This window comes from Ambystoma mexicanum, chromosome 3q (assembly GCF_040938575.1).
Source record: "Ambystoma mexicanum isolate Mex_15411 chromosome 3q, UKY_AmexF1_1, whole genome shotgun sequence".
NCBI lineage: Eukaryota > Metazoa > Chordata > Amphibia > Caudata > Ambystomatidae > Ambystoma > Ambystoma mexicanum.
This window is the reverse complement of record NC_090926.1, coordinates 578,523,388-578,544,316: the sequence shown is the minus strand read 5'-3', so window position 1 is coordinate 578,544,316 and position 20,929 is coordinate 578,523,388. Positions and strand designations below refer to the sequence as shown.

The 20,929-nt window shown below is 46.5% G+C and overlaps 1 protein-coding gene across 1 annotated transcript in view; it reads left to right on the top strand.

The window, feature by feature from the left end:
- The window catches only part of SLC25A38 (solute carrier family 25 member 38), a 547,641-nt gene that overhangs the window by 466,033 nt on the left and 60,679 nt on the right, over positions 1–20,929 (top strand). Inside the window, exon 6 of the mRNA XM_069654371.1 lies at positions 20,498–20,661. Coding sequence (XP_069510472.1) covers positions 20,498–20,661 — 164 coding nt within the window. The remainder of the gene's footprint in view (positions 1–20,497; positions 20,662–20,929) is intronic.

Below are 20,929 nucleotides of genomic sequence, written 5' to 3'. Positions count from 1 at the left end.
GGGGTGTGGCTGCCTCCACGCCTCTACAGAGGAGTGTCCCAATTTGCAGTATATGCGAAGCAGCCACGTGGGCTTCTGTCCATACCTTTGTGAGACACTATTCCCTGGACTCTATCCATGGCCAAGATTTGGCCTTTGGTAAGGCAGTCCTATACTCAGCAATTTGATTGGGCATTCTAAATTGATGAAATTATAAATTCTTTTCCCACCTCCATACGTTTGTACTGCTTTGGGAGTCTGTCAAAGATGTGGAATACGTCGGAGGACACAATCCCCTCGAAGAACAAGTTACTTATTTTACCTGGTAACGTTCTTTCGATGGGATGTTCCTCCGACGTATTCCACATCGTACCCTCCCAGCTTGTCCTTCTACAGAATTTCTCATGCGATTGCAGTTTACGTTTCCACAAGGCTTTCTGCAGTCATATTGGCAGAATATTGGTGCCACAAGTTCTGGGGGAAAAAACTACAACTGAGGCTACGGACGTCGTGCGTCCTAGATATAACATCCGGTGACGTCGACGGAGGTCCTCGAGAGAGCGTATCGAAAAAGTTTTCCGAAGCAGCACAGCTGTGGTAATTACTGTCAAAGATGTGGAATACGTCGCAGGAACATCCCATCGAAAGAACGTTACCAGGTAAAATAAGTAACTTGTTCATCTCTTACAACAATTGTGTGCGCTAATAATCTGAAGATAAATGCAAAGAAATCAGAGATCATGATCCTGGGAAATCCAAAAGGAAAAAAATGGAAAACTCTGAGCTGGATGTTGAATGAAACCCAGATGAGACCCATACAGAGCATAAAATATCTTGGAGTGACATTAAGTGCCAGTATCTGTGATGTTCAATGGGCTAAGTGCTTGAGAATAAATGTTAAAAATAATCTAACGGCGCAGGCAAAAGGGATTGGGCTCAAGTATTGTAAGTTCTCGCTTGTCCCAATCATAAGATTTTACAACCAAAAAGTAGTCCCGGCCCACACTTATGCCACCGAGGCCTGTCTGCGATTCCCATGGGAAATCTGGGAAGTCCTAGAGAGCCTCTTTTGGAAGAAGCTTTTGAGACTACCCATGTGTGTACCTTTAGCAATAATAAGACATGAAATGGGTCTCTTATCACCCTATTCAAGAGTGGTTTGGAACTCGCTTCTGTTGTTCAGCAAAATAAAATTACCAACATATCCTCCGCAATTTGGTGTACTGGCTGCAAAGAAACCCGGGAAGACAGGATCCGGTTCAGACTGATTGGGAGAATCAATGACAAATGATTCTAGGAACCCTGGGAACGTCCATAGAAGTTCTGTTTAAAAACCCTGTGTTGGTAATAATGATCTTGAAGGGAGAGGAATGGAGTGAATCCGAATCAAAGAGATCTAATTTGCAAGTGCACACACACTCTGGATTCCTGACAGGCTCCTTGGGCTTGATCCCGCCTTACCCGAGGAAGTTCCCAAATGTGAAACAAAGAGACATACTTCTTGGGTTTTTATTAGACATCTTGTGCACAGAGGAAACTTTACACAGATATGGCAATGGGGTACAGGATGGCTGTTGCCGCCTTTGTAAGGAGGCCCAGGAAACTCTTAAACATTTAATCCTTTTTTACCCAAAACTGCATACTTTGAGAATGCTCATTTTGCTTGAGAAAATGAAAGGACAATTTGGTGTTGATGCAGAATCTTGGTGGGAGGCTCTGCATGGAGGGACAGATACGGAACTTAATTATGCACTTGGAAATCACATTGGCAAGATTAGGCAAATTGGAAATTTGACGTGTTAATGTGCTTCTAATCTTTTCTTGTGCCTGCTTCTTCCTTTTCGCCTTCATGGACTCCAAAAGGCTTTGGACTGTGTAAAGTGATCTAATCTTAAAATGGGTTTGTTTGTTTTGTGTTTTAAACTGGTGGGTCCGGATTGATGTTTGTGTTTGGATTTTATGATGGAATTTAGCAAAGGTTTGAACAAAAAATAAATTTCTAATAAAAATGTTTTTAAAGTTAAAAAGAAATAGATACTTTTTGTGTTGAAATGTCTGAGCCCGACAGACGGAGACCTACGTGAACTTTTGTTGAACTGTGAAAGAACTTTTGGAAAACTGGAACAAGTGACTTTAACATGGAAGGCCAAGGCCAAGCTGGCCTCAACCCATGTTTGAACTGCCTTTTTTGATCATCTGAGCCAGAGTGTGTCAGCCTGTTTACGGGGGCCGCCTTACTCCATGCTGTCCAACCTGGGGAGGAGAGCTGACTCTGTCACGTTGATCTTTTATGCTATAACACTGACTTTACTTTGAATACTGTAAGGAAGGCATGGTATCAAGGTAAGAGACACAAGTGACCATAGTTCAATGGTGTTTATTGAACTTTAACAAGGGTGTGATAAACGCCTATCTAATCCTAAATCTACAGATGGGAGCAAGCTAAGACCATCAAATAATAACGCAGTCCTTGTGGAGTCTCGTCAAAATAAAAGGGCCTATACTAAATAAACCTATTGCCAATCCTTACAGCTAAATACAAATAGTGTGGGATAATGTTCATGAAAAATAAAGAAATGTTCACAAAATGATATGTCGGGATGTTCAGGCCGTTGGCCTCCCTTCCCCACGTTTTCAGCACGGGACAAGGCGGTTCACTCGAGCATAGAACAGTCTCGGGTTTCTTCTGCACGAGGACACTGTTCTGTTACCAACATTAGGGTCTTTCGTGCCCAAGTCTCTTAAGTTATCAAAGTCTCTTGAAGAGCCTGATGCACAAAAACAAACAAAAAGTTCCTTTACAAATATTCAAGTCAGGTGAGTCACTCTTCACCCTGGATCCCCCTTAGCCGGGCTCAGATCCTTTTTATGCCCCAATCTTTTTAGTTTGGCTCCCACTCTTTTGGGTTCAGATCCTCTTCTTCAATACTTTTTTCTCGGGTGATTCACGGTCAACCCCGGATCACCCTCAACGGCCTCAGATCCCTTTTACACAATTAGTCTCCCTCTGCCAGGCTCGGACCAATTGCAGTTTGTGTCAGTTATCGAAGACTTTCGAATGTGCACAGGGTTTAGGTTGACCCGTTGCAGGACCACTTTGATTTCACAGTTCACAATTTTACACTCTCTGTTGGATACCTAATAGACACCCTCGAATGAGCACCCACATGGTGCCGGACCACTCTTTATATGGTATCTATCTTAGTTTCAAAAGTTCAGTCACTCCTTGGATATTCAATTATATTTGCGTCGCTCATCACATACGCCTCACACTCCTGTTGTTTTCAGATTTCTCCATACAATGTTGCTGCTTGCAATTTTGGTTCTAAGACAGACCGGTCTGCTATCAGTCTCCCTGATTCAACGGCTGTGCTGACTTTACTGGCGCTGCTTTGTTGTAGGAGCGAAGGACAGTACCACAGCGCCAATCGCTCCTCCCCACCTCGGCTATCGATGCGGTCGAGCCCCAGGTACCTTCAACACACAATGCGCCTTTCTTCGGCTTTAATTCCCGGCCTTATGTTTCTTATTCTCGAGGGCTCTTGAAAGTAGTGGTTCTTCTCCGAAAAGGTCAAGGGTACTTCCCTTCTTGCAACCCTCTCTGGTCTTGCCGTCTTTCTCCTCGTATTAAACTGTGTTAGGCAGAAACCTGTGCAGTTCCCTTGGGGAACACTGCAAAAGATTTAAGACTACAGGTATAGCAGTAAACCCACTTGGTAGCAGTCTGCACCACCCAGATTTACCTGGTAGCTGTGGCTGAGCAGTCAGACTTCCCTCAAGAAGAGTTAGGCAGTATGCAAAGTATACACAATATGTACTCAGACACAATAGCACAAGCAAACGCTGACCAGAGCTTGGTTTCAAAAGTATATAGTTATTTATTTATAAAACACACATAAGTTGAAATCACTCTAGCAAAATATAGTAAAAACACTTCAAACACAGTTATAATGAAAGCAGTTCCAACCCTTACTCCTATCTAGACCACTCTAAGTTAACACCACATAATTAAAACAGAGGTGAGCGCTTAACGTTAGATGGCACTCTAGTAGGTTCAAGAAAGGGGTAAAAAGAAACAGGAATGGGTTGAACACACCACTCTAAGGTCCAGAACACTTGCAATAGACTCAAAGAAACACAAAGTCACAGGTGAGCAAAAGTCACTAGGCAGGGCCCACTCTTAGAGTAGCCGGAGCGAAAATGTGCCCAAGATCACACTGTTGTTAAGGATTCAAAGTCTTGCAAAGAGTTAGAAAGAGTTTAGAGTGGCTTAAAAAGTTTAGCCAGGGTGTCCCAGGCACTCCCAGGTTCGAAAGCCGGGGGCTAAATCTACCCCGTACAGTCGGTGGCAAGGGAAGCCAGGCGGAACACGGTACCTTAAGTGGAAAGGATCCTCCAGCGGTGGCAGTTGTTCCAGGCAGTGGCAGCAAGGCTCGACGTCGGTCAGGGGAGAAGAAGTTCTCGCTGAAGAGCAGAAGAAGAAGGTCGTTGCACTGCCCGGGAAGAAACCAGCCGCGGAGTCCTCCGGTTAAAGGGTTGTACCGACTTTCGTGGTTGGGGTAAAAGGTGGTGGTGTTCCGGTTGCCGGGGTGCTTGGCACTGGCAAGGCGGCCACGAGATACCTCGAGAAGCGAAAAGAAGGCGAAAACTGGTTGTCCCCACCAGTCAAGGGAAGGAGCCACTCCGTTAAGAGTTCTCCTCGGTCGTCGGGAAAAGTGGTGAGACGGTTCAGCAGGGCTCCACCGGGTGGTGTCGTCGAAGCAGGTCGGCTCAGCTCTTCCCTCGTCGGATTCTTGGTCCTGTGGCGACTTCTGAAGTTCCAGTCCCCAAAGCCCTGCTTTTATGCAGCAAACCCCCATTCACCCAGCCTAGCTGTCACTCAAACATGCTAAGTGGTGAGCCGGCCGGCTCACCACTTGGGCCAATCAGGACGGAGTGCGACTTGAGTTACCAAGGTAACTCAGTCCAGGGTGCCTAAATCCCCCTCCACCCCTCCTAAGTACCCCAGACAGAGTGGCACCACTTTGGAGGGCTTCTGTGGAGAAGCCCGCCAAAAGTGGAAAAAAGGGCTCCACTTTGGGTCAGAGTTACAGAGGCGAACGCCAACGCCATTTTAGAATCAAGTTTTGGCAAAAAGTCCCAACCGGAGTTATAATAATAAATATATAAACCGGCGGTATGTTTAAGGCTACCGTAAATAAATAATTAAATGTGTTAGCCTAAAACAATGGGAAATCCCATAGGGAAATATTCGCGGTCGAATATAAAAAGTAGTTTCCACTGCCACCAGCCAAAACTCGATCAGGGGGGACGGAGACGTGCCCCCTCGACTAACAGACCCTGGGGCAATCGAATTGCCCCAGCCAGTACGCCCACAATATGATGGTTTGTACTGGTTCTGTTCAGGATTCAAGACTAGCAAAGTCTTTGGTGACTTTACATGCCCTGGGAGACAGTAGTCAGTCCCAGGGTATGGAGTCTATGTTGGGGAGTCCCTAGGACACCCCTGGGTCACGGCACAGAGGGTGCTGTGTAACCCACATCACAAAAATACATGAGGCCCTATGGAGTAAAAGACCCCATAGCCCATTCAACACAAGGTTTAACCAAGAAAACACACTTTAATATGTCCAATAGTGAGGGTAAAAGAGTCTCACTCTTGGCAGGAGAAAAAAAGAAACCCCAGAAATCCAGCAAAGCTGCTGGGGGACTCACTAGGTAGGGAAATTCAGCCTAAACAGAGAATTCTCCCTAACACTCGCCCCCCCCAGACTAAGGGACAGGAGGATTTAATCCACTCCTGGATGAACCTCATACCTCTAGTCGATGATATACATCCTAGAGAGTCCATCAGCATTTTGATGGTGACACCCTGACCTGTGCTCAATGGTGAAATCAAACCCTTGCAGGCAGATTGACCATCTCAATAGTTTTGGATTTTCCCCTTTCATTTGCATTAACCATCTCAAGGGTTGGTGGTCAGTCTGAATAACAAAAGTAGAACCATACAAGTATGGCCTAAACTTCTTCAGTGCCCACACAATAGCAAAGCATTCTTTTTCGATAGTTGCCCACCTTGTCTCAGGATCCTTCAGTTTTCTACTGATGAAGCAAATGGGGTGCTCCCTACCCTTCTCATCCAGTTGGCTTAGAACTGCACCTATACCTACATTGGAAGCATCAGTTTGTACAATGAAAGGTTGGTGGTAGTCAGGAGCTCTCAAGACTGGAGCTTGGCAAAGAGCTCTCTTCAGTTTTTCAAAGGCCTGATTGCACTCCTCATTCCATTTTACCTTTTTAGGGAATTTGGGAGAGGAGATTACATTCAGTGGAGAAGCTATGGTCCCATAGTTCTCAATGAAATTCCTGTAATATCCAGTGAGGCCTAGAATAGCTCTCACTTGGGTTTGAGTAGTCGGTGTTGTCCAATTTTGCACAGCTTCAATCTTGCTGGGCAAAGGCCTTATTTCTCCACCTCCTACCTCATGTCCAAGGTAGACCACTTTACTTTGACCAATCTGGCACTTACTGGCTTTGATTGTCAAATGGGCCTGTTCCAGAGCCTGCAACACATGTCCTAGGTGGGTCACATGTTCTTCCCAGGAGTGGCTGAAGACTGCAATGTCATCCAAGTATGCCATGCAGAAGTCTTCCATCCCAGCCAGAACCTGGTTCACCATCCTTTGGAATGTGGCAGGTGCATTTTTTAGTCCAAAAGGCATGACCTTAAACTGGTACAAGCCAACTGGGGTTGAAAATGCAGTTTTCTCCTTGGCATGGTCTGTCAGGGCTATTTGCCAATAGCCTGACGTCAGGTCAAATGTGCTGAGGTACTTGGCTGCACCAAGTTTATCCACCAACTCATCTGTCCTGGGCAAAGGGTGGGCATCAGTCTTGGTGACTGCATTTAGAGCTCTATAGTCCACACAGAATCTCAAGTCTTTGGATCCTGCCTTTGGTACTAACACAACTGGGCTAGACCATGGACTAGTAGAGGGCTCTATTACCCCGAGATCAAGCATCTTCTTGACCTCTCCTTTGATGTGGGTTCTGACATGTTCTGACATTCTGTATCCTCTGCTTTTGACTGGCAGACAGTCACCAGTGAGTATCTCATGCTGACCCCAAGGGGTCAAGCCTGGTGATAGTGAGAACAGGGAGGCAAACTGATTTAACATAGATTTGCACTCCTCTTGTTGCTCAGGTGTCAGGTCTGAAGAGAGATTGACTCCTTCAACTTTTTCATCTAAAGGCACACCTCGGAGGAGATCAGGGAGAGATTCACTCTCTTCTTCCTCTGCAGCTGAAGCTAGAAGCAAGGCTCCTACATCAGGTCTGGAGATGTATGCTTTTAGTCGGTTGGTGTGGAAGACTCTAGGAGCTTCCCTGGGTCTGCCCAGATCCACCAGATAGTTGACCTCTCCAAGTTTTCCCACAATCTTGAAGGGTCCCATCCATTTGTCTTGCAAGGCCCTCTGCCTTGTTGGGAGCATAACTAGAACTAGCTGGTCTTGAGTAAACTCAACCATGTTAGCCTTCGGGTCGTGCCAATGTTTGACCAGAGCTTGACCAGCTTTCAAGTTGTCACTTGCTTCTGCCATCATGTGTGACATTCTCCTCCGGAGACCTATCACATAGTCAGTCACTCTGACTGGCTTGAGGGGAGGAGCACCTTCCAATCCCTCCTTAATCAGGGCCAATGGGCCTCTGACTGGATGGCCATAGAGAAGCTCAAAGGGAGAATAACCTACTCCCTCCTGAGGGACTTCTCTATAAGCAAAGAGAAGGCATGGCAGTAGAAGGTCCCACTTTTTCTTAAGGGGTTCTTCTAAAGCACCTATCATGCTCTTCATGGTTCTGTTAAACCTTTCAACCAACCCGTTTGTCTGAGGGTGGTAAGCGGTTGAGAACTTGTAGGTAACTCCACAGGTTTTCCACATGGCTTTCATGTAGTGGGACATAAAGTTTGACCCCCTGTCAGAGATTACCTCCTTAGGAAACCCAACCCTGGTAAAAATACCGAGGAGGGCCTTAGCCACAGCCGGAGCTGTAACAGTCCTCATAGGAATTGCCTCAGGGTACCTAGTAGCATGGTCTACTACAACAAGGATAAACCTGTTGCCTGAGGAGGTTGGAGGATCAAGGGGACCAACAATGTCAATCCCTACCCTCTCAAATGGGACTCCCACAACTGGGAGAGGCACTAAAGGTGCCACATTCTTGGAACCAACCTTACCAGAAGTCTGGCAGGTATGGCAGCTCTTACAATATCTATCTACTTCAGCCCCCATCTTTGGCCAATAAAAGTAGAGTGAGAGCCTTTCCTTGGTCTTCTTGAAACTCAAGTGACCAGCCAAAGGTATCTCATGGGCTAGTTGTAAGAACTGTTGTCTGTTCTCTTGTGGGACTACAAGGCGTTTGTAGTCTCCAGGTTCAGACTCAGTGGGTTCACTGTAGAAGAGGCCATCTTCCCATTGTAACCTATACTTCCCAGGCTCTTGCCCATCAGCTTGAGAAGCTGCCTGGTGGCGGAGACCTTCCAGAGTTGGACATTCTCTTTGCCCCTTACGAAAAGCTGCCCTGCTAGGCCCACCTTCTGCCAGTAAAGACTGCAGCTCAGGATGGTCCTCAGGGTCCAAATCTCCAATAAGGTTGGGGCCTCCTTCTAGCTCTTCCTCAGAGTCTAGCTCAACCACACAGGGTTGTACCTCCCTCTCAGCCTCAGCTGGAGGTGGAGTTACAGGTGTAACTTTGGACAACCTAGGGGAAGTCCTTGTTGGAAGCACTGGGGTGCTTGCTGCTGGCTTTTTCCTAGGAGTCTTGGGTTGCCCCTTTGCTCCTGATCTGGTAGTTACTGCAGTGAGTTGCTCCAGTGGGAGAGGAGTGATTTCTGTCATCATCTCCTGAGATAACCCTCTCAGGGTTTTCTCTCTTGCAGGTTTTGTGAGTTCCTGTAACCTTTTGCTAGGTGGTCTGGGGGTATGAGATACAACTCCAAGAGCTTTGAGGTCATTACCCAACAGAACCCTACCTGGCACTTCACATTGTACACTGACAGGTATTTTTACAGCCATATCATTACATTGGATGAGAACTGGTAACTGGGGACACATCTGCACAGGCCCACCAGCTAACTTGGTGAGGCATTTGGGTGCCTTAGCAACATCCTCTGCCTTGAAAAATGATTCATCCACCACAGTTATGCTGGCTCCAGTATCCCTAATGGCAGGAGTCTCCTGACCATTCACCTGGACACTGTCCTTATAATACTCTTTAGTATTATCTGGGATAGAGTTATAGACATCTAAATTCTGTTGTTCCCACAACCCCAGAGAGACTAAAGAAACACTAGCTGAGACTCCAGTGGGTTCATCAGCTAGTAATAGAAAGTTTCCACTTGCCATATGTACTTCCTCTTCTGGAGCGAAGGCTAAGGAGGCAAGCTGGACCCCTGAAGGTTTACCCTTACATCTGGGATCTCCTTTCACATGGTCAGTAGCCTTACAAACAAAGCATGAGCCAAAGGCTCGCTGGAATGGAGGCTTGTTCTGACCTCCTTCTGGTCTGGGACCAGGAGGTATACTAGCCTGATTTGGTTTCCCTGGTGGCTTACCCTTATAGTTTTGTTTGGGGCCCTCTTTGGAATTTGTAGTATTAGAATTCTCTTTGGAGTCCTTTTTAGGCTGTTTCTCCCCATCCTTCTTTTGAGTGACCCCAGAATCCTTGTGAGTGGCCCTGTTGGCAACCCACAAGTCAGCAGCCTTAGCTAGTTTCCGGGAATCTAATTCCCTGGAATCAGCCAAGTGTTGTCTGAGCTCAGGAGAGCAGGCATCATAAATAGTCTCCAACATAAACAAATTCTTCATACCTTCATAAGTGTTCACCTTGTAACCCTTAATCCATCCCTCTAAGTTTTTCAAACATTCATTCACCCAGGTAGCCAAAGGGGTACCATCATGCTTTTTGAGGCTCCTAAACCTCTTAAGATACTGGGAAGGGGTCTTCCCAAACCTAGCTATCAAAGCTAGTTTCACACATTCATAGTCCTTCCTATCCTCCTCCCCCATCTCCATTACCACATCAGTTGCAACAGGGGGAAGCCTAGAGAACAACCAGGTGAGTAAGTCATTTCCTGTGATGTTCTGGAGCCCATGATTATATTCAAACAGAGACAACCAATCCAACACATCCAATTTAGGCTCATACATACCAACCAATTCTTTAGGCATCCGGGGTCTTTTAGGACTGGAACTTCTAGAGGAGCCAGAGAGAGAAGCATTCTCAACAGATAATTTCTTCATTTCTAAGTCATACTTGAGCTCCATTTCCCTTAGCCTTAGTTCTTTGTCAGTTTGAGCATTAAGTTTCTTATACTCCAATTCTAGTTTCATTTTCTCCAGTTCAAAGTATTGAGGACTAAATGGGGGACCTGGTAAAGGTCCAGTAGGTACAGCAGGTAGAGCAGGCAGAGGCCTAGGGGGGACAGTCACAACAGCCTCACCCTCCTCTTCTGACTCTTCCTCAGAATCATCAACATTTTGCTCCATGTTAATTTCAGTACTGTCATCTACAGTTACTGGAGTGGTAGGTTCCTCTGAACCATCACCCAGACTTTGGTTAGCTAACAATCTTTCAATCAGCTCCATTTTCTTGCCCTTAGTCAGGAGATCCTTATGTTTACAGAGCACTCTTAAACAATCAGCAGTTTTGGCTGCAAGGGACTCTTGACTATAGCTTTCTATAACTGACATGTTAGAGGATTACTTTTACAGTGCTAAGCTTTGTGGTTAGTTGCACTAAGGTATCTAAAGCACAATAAAATGTATACTCAATACAAATCCCACCGCTGCCACCAGTGTTAGGCAGAAACCTGTGCAGTTCCCTTGGGGAACACTGCAAAAGATTTAAGACTACAGGTATAGCAGTAAACCCACTTGGTAGCAGTCTGCACCACCCAGATTTACCTGGTAGCTGTGGCTGAGCAGTCAGACTTCCCTCAAGAAGAGTTAGGCAGTATGCAAAGTATACACAATATGTACTCAGACACAATAGCACAAGCAAACGCTGACCAGAGCTTGGTTTCAAAAGTATATAGTTATTTATTTATAAAACACACATAAGTTGAAATCACTCTAGCAAAATATAGTAAAAACACTTCAAACACAGTTATAATGAAAGCAGTTCCAACCCTTACTCCTATCTAGACCACTCTAAGTTAACACCACATAATTAAAACAGAGGTGAGCGCTTAACGTTAGATGGCACTCTAGTAGGTTCAAGAAAGGGGTAAAAAGAAACAGGAATGGGTTGAACACACCACTCTAAGGTCCAGAACACTTGCAATAGACTCAAAGAAACACAAAGTCACAGGTGAGCAAAAGTCACTAGGCAGGGCCCACTCTTAGAGTAGCCGGAGCGAAAATGTGCCCAAGATCACACTGTTGTTAAGGATTCAAAGTCTTGCAAAGAGTTAGAAAGAGTTTAGAGTGGCTTAAAAAGTTTAGCCAGGGTGTCCCAGGCACTCCCAGGTTCGAAAGCCGGGGGCTAAATCTACCCCGTACAGTCGGTGGCAAGGGAAGCCAGGCGGAACACGGTACCTTAAGTGGAAAGGATCCTCCAGCGGTGGCAGTTGTTCCAGGCAGTGGCAGCAAGGCTCGACGTCGGTCAGGGGAGAAGAAGTTCTCGCTGAAGAGCAGAAGAAGAAGGTCGTTGCACTGCCCGGGAAGAAACCAGCCGCGGAGTCCTCCGGTTAAAGGGTTGTACCGACTTTCGTGGTTGGGGTAAAAGGTGGTGGTGTTCCGGTTGCCGGGGTGCTTGGCACTGGCAAGGCGGCCACGAGATACCTCGAGAAGCGAAAAGAAGGCGAAAACTGGTTGTCCCCACCAGTCAAGGGAAGGAGCCACTCCGTTAAGAGTTCTCCTCGGTCGTCGGGAAAAGTGGTGAGACGGTTCAGCAGGGCTCCACCGGGTGGTGTCGTCGAAGCAGGTCGGCTCAGCTCTTCCCTCGTTGGATTCTTGGTCCTGTGGCGACTTCTGAAGTTCCAGTCCCCAAAGCCCTGCTTTTATGCAGCAAACCCCCATTCACCCAGCCTAGCTGTCACTCAAACATGCTAAGTGGTGAGCCGGCCGGCTCACCACTTGGGCCAATCAGGACGGAGTGCGACTTGAGTTACCAAGGTAACTCAGTCCAGGGTGCCTAAATCCCCCTCCACCCCTCCTAAGTACCCCAGACAGAGTGGCACCACTTTGGAGGGCTTCTGTGGAGAAGCCCGCCAAAAGTGGAAAAAAGGGCTCCACTTTGGGTCAGAGTTACAGAGGCGAACGCCAACGCCATTTTAGAATCAAGTTTTGGCAAAAAGTCCCAACCGGAGTTATAATAATAAATATATAAACCGGCGGTATGTTTAAGGCTACCGTAAATAAATAATTAAATGTGTTAGCCTAAAACAATGGGAAATCCCATAGGGAAATATTCGCGGTCGAATATAAAAAGTAGTTTCCACTGCCACCAGCCAAAACTCGATCAGGGGGGACGGAGACGTGCCCCCTCGACTAACAGACCCTGGGGCAATCGAATTGCCCCAGCCAGTACGCCCACAATATGATGGTTTGTACTGGTTCTGTTCAGGATTCAAGACTAGCAAAGTCTTTGGTGACTTTACATGCCCTGGGAGACAGTAGTCAGTCCCAGGGTATGGAGTCTATGTTGGGGAGTCCCTAGGACACCCCTGGGTCACGGCACAGAGGGTGCTGTGTAACCCACATCACAAAAATACATGAGGCCCTATGGAGTAAAAGACCCCATAGCCCATTCAACACAAGGTTTAACCAAGAAAACACACTTTAATATGTCCAAGAGTGAGGGTAAAAGAGTCTCACTCTTGGCAGGAGAAAAAAAGAAACCCCAGAAATCCAGCAAAGCTGCTGGGGGACTCACTAGGTAGGGAAATTCAGCCTAAACAGAGAATTCTCCCTAACAAACTGCCATCTTGGAACTGCTGCTTCCTCATGTGTTTTGCCTTGCTCTGCATGTGCTTCCGTGCTCCGCCTTTTATCCCTATGGGGCAGAGAAATGGGAGTCAGTTGTGTGCTGTCAAGTTGTGGTGCCTGACTCTGCCTGATCTCATTAGCGGGACAGGCTCGCTGGTAAAAGCCAGAGGTAGTTCTTTTAGCTTTGTCTCTGGGTTTTGTATCTGGGTCGTGAAATGAATACAGGGGATTGTGGGAAATGTAGTGTGTTATAAAAGCAGACTGGGAGTTTGGAAAAATAGTCAGAGGCACAGGGAGAAGAATGACTGGGATGGTGGGTGTTATAATATTCCTGAGTAGGTAGAAAAGTAGTTGCATCAGAGAGACGAGGGAAGGTATATTGCAAAATGTCATGTTTTTCTCCTTTTCCGAGGGTAGAGGTTGGGTATATTATTGTCAAAAGGTTTGGTAGGGATGGTTCTACATTTCCGAGATGGACATGGTTGGGATGAGGTTGAGGTAGACTGACAGCATCCTACAAAGGCTTAGGGCACATCGGGCAAGGACATTAGAATAGAGGGGGAGGAACACCCGTCCTCACCTTTGGTCCTTTGGCCATCTTGCCCATTCACCTTCCCCAGGTCGAGCCGACCCGGGTCAGTCCTTATTTGGGCATGTATTCTCCCGTGAAACGCCAAGCTTTCGCGGGCTTCTGCATCCCTTGTGTGTGTGTGCCTCCAGGATGTGGGCTGGAACGTCTGGTTCAAATACACATTCTGGGTGCCAGAGAGTTTGAGGTGCTGTGAATGCCTGGGACCACCGTGGTCTGTGATTGGTCCACGTATGGTATGCCTGTATGTGAGCAGATCTCCCATAGGGGCCTCTTCGTTTTGGCCCGAAGGAGACCCCAAATACCCATACCATGTCAATCTCTGGAGTTCTCACTGAACGAAGGATAGGATCCAAGTATCCTGAAACTAAGAAGCCGAGTCGAGGAACCGCTGAGCCCGCTGTGGTTCCGTGGGGCCCCTCTGCATCTGGTCGTCCTAGAAGGTCTGTGAAGACGCTTCGACCCATTGGAAAAGTGGGACCAACTATTCTCGGCACCTTCATCAAACCCTGCAAGTAAGCCTTCTTGGAAGTGCCCCTGGGCCAACCAGTGGGCTGACCAGCTTACGCAGACTCTTTGCCCTAATACCGCCGCCGTTTCGAGGAGACCCTCGTAACTTGGTACGTTGCTAGCTCTGTGTTCACGGCACTCTCACACTGAATTTCGTACACTTGGCGTTCCCAGGTCTGGAGTAAAGTGAGTGCACCCGAACCGGAGTATACGCAGTAACTGTGTTGCACAGCTGTGGTGACAAACTTTGCAGGTGCGCTGCATTTGTGCCCCTGAAGCCTCTTGTAGTGAAATTGGCCTGATACATGAGACCCCCTCTCCTTTCCACTGCTAGTGCGAACTAGCAAACTATTCCCAACTCTTGGAATAGACTCTGCCCTCAAGTGGAGGCCCTCCTCGAATAGTGGGAACCTATTCTTCATCACCTCACCCACCTTTCTAAGCTGTTACAAACCCTTGAAGAGACCCTGTTTTGCCCATCTGCATTACCGCGTGAGCCAGCATTGCAAGTACATTTGAGCAATATGCTCCACTCTTCTTAGGGATTGGACTGCCTCTTAGTTAGGAGTGTGTTGGATTCAGAAGGGACTAAAGACTATTTGCACTGCCTGTTTCCTTCCCCTTTTAGGTTGTGGACCCATTTCGTGCATTAACCCTTTAGACCCCATTGGTCTCTTTTATATGTATTTAGATAGGATTGTGTTAGCTTAAAAGTATTACTGTGATTTGATTTGTGTGTTGAAACTCAAAGGCTGTGAAATAAATGTATTTGTATTTTTAATATATATACACCTGACTGGGAGTGATTTGTAAGTGTCATTTGCTCTGTGTGCTCATTGAGGTCTTTCAGTCACCCCCACCCCTCCTGAGACCTAGTCTTGACCGCTGCCAAGCTACCTTGATTGGTCTGGCTTGTCCAGAAGGTTACCCTGTTTCAAGAAACTAGGCTGGCCTTCTGATCCTCTGCCCACCAAGTCAGAGTTCAGAAATCTGTTTTAACAAGCACCTTGTAGTACATAGTATATACATACATATAGTTCACTCAATAGCCATTGTGTGCATTCACAGCTTTTCGTTATGTCTAAAAGAAAGACAGAATGTCTGCCCTTCAATTGTACTGCTCAGAAGATGACCTCTAGGTTTGTGGATAGAATCGATGAGGCCAAAAGGCATTATAAATGAAATTGCAGACCTTTTGTACGATATAGATTCGCAGGAGGCTAGACCTCCGAATAAGACGAATGGTAACTCGAGCAATGTGGGGGTGTCGGGGGGGCCAAAAGGGATTGAGACTTGCATCTACTTGTAGTGTGGTTATTAGTGATGATTTTCTAACTTTGCCTAATAAGGATGTTGCCTTGTCTAAGCAAACGAGGCAAAGAACCCCCGCCCGGTCCCCCCCCCCCGTAAGCTCAGCATAGAGGAAATGTGCATCATAGCCAAGAGATTTTTGAGCACCTCCAAAATTGGTCTCACTGCCCTAGTGGTTGTTGGGAAATTCTTGCCTGGTTACAAAGTTTCTAATGGCCCTGATCAGCAGGACGACACGTTCTTTAATGTACCAGTTGAAGTCAATCACCACTCCACTGGAACCCCTGCTTTGGGAGATGAGGGTGGGGGAGCCAGCAGGGGGAGGAGGAGTGCCATTGACGGGAAATTGGTAGCAGCTCACAATGCCTCTTATCCTCCCGAACTTTCAATTAGCAATAGGTACATGATTCTAAGTGACCGGGAAGCAGATTCGGATGTAATTATTGTACCTACACCATCTGGCTTGCCATCCGAAGCAGCTAAGATATAGGTAATTGCTGGCATTAATCAGGGACTACATAGCTGTGAGGGCTGTAAGCATGCTTGTGATATAACTACAAAAAGAGAATGAGAAATTGAAATTTCGAATTGAGCAAGCTTAAGAGAGCAGTGGAAGGTGTGGTGTCGCAACCACTCTGGGAGCAGACATTAGATAAGGCTGTGTTGGTATATAGGGGTCCCGAACCAGCTAGGGGGGAACATGGTATGTCACAGAGGAGCGAGCACGGGACAAGGAGAGTGCACACCCTGGGGAGATTGAGTGTTTGCAGCAGCCCCACCAGTGCAATAATACATGCGGGGACATGAATTAAAGGCTGCAAGGAGTATGATTCCTAATGCCCATCCAAAGAAAAGTGGCCTTGATGGTAGTAACAATCCTCCTGATTGTTTTTATTTAATGAATGTCCCCAAACCCTTGGATCCAAAAACCAAACAGGGGGGATAGTCTGATCTAAAAGGTCACTCATTGGCTGAGGGCTAAAAGGGGTTGCCTTTCGATCATTCGTAGCAATATTGTGGCCTGCCTGATATTGACATTGGCAGGCCTGCAAGGTAAGGACCGTATCCAAATCCAGGTGCAAGATCATAAATTGGTCCAGGACATTTTGGCAATGGAGCAACAATCTCTACCCAGAGAGGGCTGGCCATATCAAAAAAAATCACTCCACTTGGGCAACAGGGTTGTGGGAATGGGAGAAGTAATTTTAGTACCCCTATGGGCCCATTGGGCAGCATGCAACCATTTTAGCACCATCTAGTCAGACCCACGTAGATTGATATTGAAGCACGTCCCCTGGAGAGAGAAAGCCTTCTGTTTCTTAAGGATGGGCCAGTTAGGCACCAGTGTAGGCTGATGGAATTAAGGGCATTCTAGGGGTTCTGCAGATTGATGGGCCAGGCACCCCAATCAGGGACTGGCTCCAGTTGAAACACATAGGGTGCTGGATCTAGCAGCTATGGTCCCCAGTACCCCCATGCTAGTCCTGACCACCAAATACCTGAGGTGCGTGTCTTATCCTGGAATATCGCTGGGGTAAACAAAATCTACCCAATAATGATTGGCAGAACTTTATCCAGAGGCATGGGATTATACGTATTCGGGAAACCTGGGTTATTGAAGTACCCAATTTACAAGGGTATGCTACATTTACAATTCCAGCACGCCAGTGTAAGAAGGGCCGCCGAAGCGGGGGCTGGTGACCTGGATAGATGTTGCATTGTTTAAATCTATTCAGGTCCAGGACTGTGATTCCCCAGACATACTTGAACTCCATCTGAAACTCAAGGACGAGTCCATAATCATCTTCATACATTTTTATAACAAGGGTCTGCCTGGAGTAGGCGTTGATCTCATTCTAAAGGTAACTGAGCGTGTTCACCTCCGGAGAACTAGTCAATCTGTCCCCATGAGTGTGTTGGTCAAGGGGATCTGAATATTCAGTTTGAGCCCTTAGCCAGTATGGCAGAAATATTAGAGGTTGAAGATGACCACAGGGGGATAGGCAGCCTGAAATCTATCATACCGAAAAGGCAACACAGGAATGCTCTCAGAGCGTGCAATAAGCGTTTCACCATGGACGACCCTGCGGTGCCAACTTTTGAGAAGAGCTGGGCCAAAGTAGAATAGACTATATCCTGGTTAATATAGAGGCCTGCCATTTTGTGGAAGATTTTAGCATTAAGGGCAGAGTAGAAAATCACCACCACCCACTGTCTGGGACTGGTGGATGTTGCAGATCCTAAGATCGCATAGGGCGGTGTGCCTTTGATTCTCACTGGCCATACTACACAGCATATCAGGTGGGGGAACCTTGACCTGGATAAAACCCTGCCTATGGCATATCACAATATTGTATTATTGCTCGACGAGTTTGCTCTCACAGATTCAGAGGAAATTGCAACGTTTGTAAATGTACACGAGAAGCTGACTGGGAAATTCGGGCATGCGTTCTCCAAACCACAGAAAGCTGCGCGTAAAGTCAGGAAGGCGAGGACCCCTTGGTATGATAGAGTGTAGGCAGGCGAAAGGCAGACTGGTTAGGGAGGTTAGGAAGTGGTACTCATTATGTATCTCTGATCTGCGGGGAGGAAGTACTGCAAGCTTCTAAAATATAAGAAAAGGGCTTGGTGTGAGCAGACTTGGGAAGCTCTGTTGAATGCGATGGGCATAGGTGACTCGGGCATTGCGATGGGCATTTTGGAATATAATGTGGGCGGGTACAGTACGATGCAGGTTTGTATTACTGAATCCAATCGGGTTGAGTATTCTTCTGGGTTGTATACTGAAGATAGATTTCCAACTGCCGGCTCTGACAAGAAGGATCATCACTGCCCGAGGACGGGGGTGCAAGATCACCCACCATTTGTTCTTGCAAACAAGGAAGGTGGTAAATCCCTACTCAGCCAAAACCTGGGCCCGACAGACTTGTATGCAACAGAGCCCGTTATATGGATTCCATATCTGACCAAAATATTCAATGCAGTTCTGAAACATAACGTGGTCCCTGCATCATGGACTGGAGCGCAGATAGTCCCCATTCGTAAAAAGGGAACCAGAGAGTCAATTGTCAATTATCGTCCAATATCTCTATTGGACGCGGGGGAAGGTATATGCGGGAGCTATTGTCACCCACCTTGAGTCCTGGATCATTGATAATCATATCATTAACCATAGGCGAGCAGGATTTTGCAGTGGCTTCAGTACAGTGGACCAGAGCCTACGATTGAGACTGGTCTATGGCAAGTATGCTGTCCTTAGGAAAATGAGAATTAATGTGATTTACGTTGGCCTGAGGACAGCATTCGACACAGTGCCTAGGCACTGATTGTGGTAGGTCCTCCGTGGGATACTAGATGAAAGCACCTCTAAATCTTTTTAGATTGATAAGGTGGTAAGCCAGGGGTGCATATTGGCTCCCAATATATTCTGCATTTTCATGAATGTAGTGCTTGATGAGCTTTTGGCCTCCGACTCAGATGCCCCTATGATAGCTGGTGACAAGATTGCGGCCCTACCGCTTGCTGATGACGCAGTATTATTGTCATTAATACCAACAGGTGCATGCAAACGATTAGGGATATTTGTGGACTACTGCAAGGAAAAAGACCTGTCCCTTAATGTTACAAAAACAAAATCGATGGTATTTAGCACCAGATCCAGGAGCAAGCATAGAGGGTTAAGCTTGGCCCAATTGAACAGGTTGACTTTTACGATTGCCTGAGGGTAAGGGTAATGTCATCCTGCAGATCGAGCATGCACCTGGACAAAGCAAGGGTAACACTGGCCAGGTATAGTGATGCCCTGGCAAGGTTCACTATCGAAGAGGGCAGTGGTGCAGTCCATGTTTCCCTGGAGACCTATAAAGCCCAAGCAAAACAGATTGTTATCTACGGGGCAGAGTTATGGGTGCAGGAAGGTATTACCGCCTTAGCTATTGCATGAAATAAGTACTTCAAGAATATCTTGGGGCTTCCTTCCTCCGCGCCCAATTTACCAGTACCTTTGGAAATGGGAATGCAGAGTATCGAAAATATTTGTAGAGTGCGTACCATGTATTACTGGGTTCGGTTGTGGACAAACTGCCCCCTTCAAAAGTATAAAGATGGTTTGATGGATGTAATTAATCAAGCAGGGGGCCTTTATTGCCATGAGTCAAGCACGTCCAGGTGAGCTGGGCCTTGGAGAGTATTGTACTAATCCAAGCTCTATATCCAGTGCAGCACAGGAAGTAATTAAGTTGGCAGCCCTGGATAAGGCCATGCGAGGCAATGGCTCTAAGGCCGCTGGTTCAACGGTCCTGACGCAATACTGCAGCATAAAGGCAACAGAGGGTTACAAAGAGTACTTAGATTACATAAACCCGAAATATGAAAGCGCACTGTTCATTAAGCTGCGGATAGGGATTTTACCAACTGCAAGCCTCTGCCATAGATGGAATAATAATGTAACTGCTATGTGTCCGTTGTGTGGTTACACAAATGAGAATATAGTTCACTTTATGATGATATGCCCAATAACAATGCGACTGAGGCACCGATATCGGAAGCCACTATTTCTGGCACGAGGATGCAGGATGACGGGCGAGGCTAGGACAGTCTGTCTTAATGCTAGTGATATGCTTGCAGTATATGCCTCATCAAAGCATCTTGTGTGGGCTTGGAGAGTAAGAGCAAAAAAGATACTGGTGCATTGATAACGATGTTGGGTTTACACATTCTGAGAATGTTTTACCAATCAGTTGTATCTTGTTTTGTAATGCTAACATATGTTCCCTTTTATTATTTCTGTGCGCAATGTTTAAATGTATTATGACGATGTTGTTTTTATGAAATGTATCTGTCGAAAAAAAGCGCTATGAAATGAAATTCAATGAAAAAGTACCAAACAATGTTATAAAAGGTGTTCCAGGATATTCCCTTACTGCAGTTAGGATGAAACTATCTGGGGTGAATACCCATGCGGGAAAAGTATTGTTGTGAAGCAGCAGGGTGTTCAGTTATTCTCTTCATGGTGTCAATATTGGTGCTTTGCTATGCTTTGGTACAGCAGTATTGACTTGACTAGCTTGTACATTCGACATGTTCTGTAAACCGATTGTGGCCCTTCTTTTTTCTGCAGAGAGAGATCCACTTATTTCACCCCTGGTGAATTTTGGCTGTGGAGTTGTGGCAGGGATCCTAGCCTCTATGGCAACGCAGCCTGCAGATGTCATCAAGACACATATGCAACTCTCTCCTGAACGCTACCGCTGGTTGGGGCAAGCAATTACGTTGATCTTCAAGGTAACTGTATTTGGAATGTTTATTGCCAACCGGGTGCTTGTTGAGAGGGAGGTAGTCCTACAAGAATACATTTGTGGGAGGAGGGCTCTAATAAGCAAACAGAATGTGCCAAATTCTTTTGATTGGCAGTGTCTTCTGTCGACGATGGTGATGTCCTACATGATGTCTTGTACCACCCAGGTCTATCGAGGATAAGATATTTCTGTAGTCCTAGAGCACGTTTCAGGCATCTGTACTGTTCTCATTCTGTGAGTAGATATTAAATACC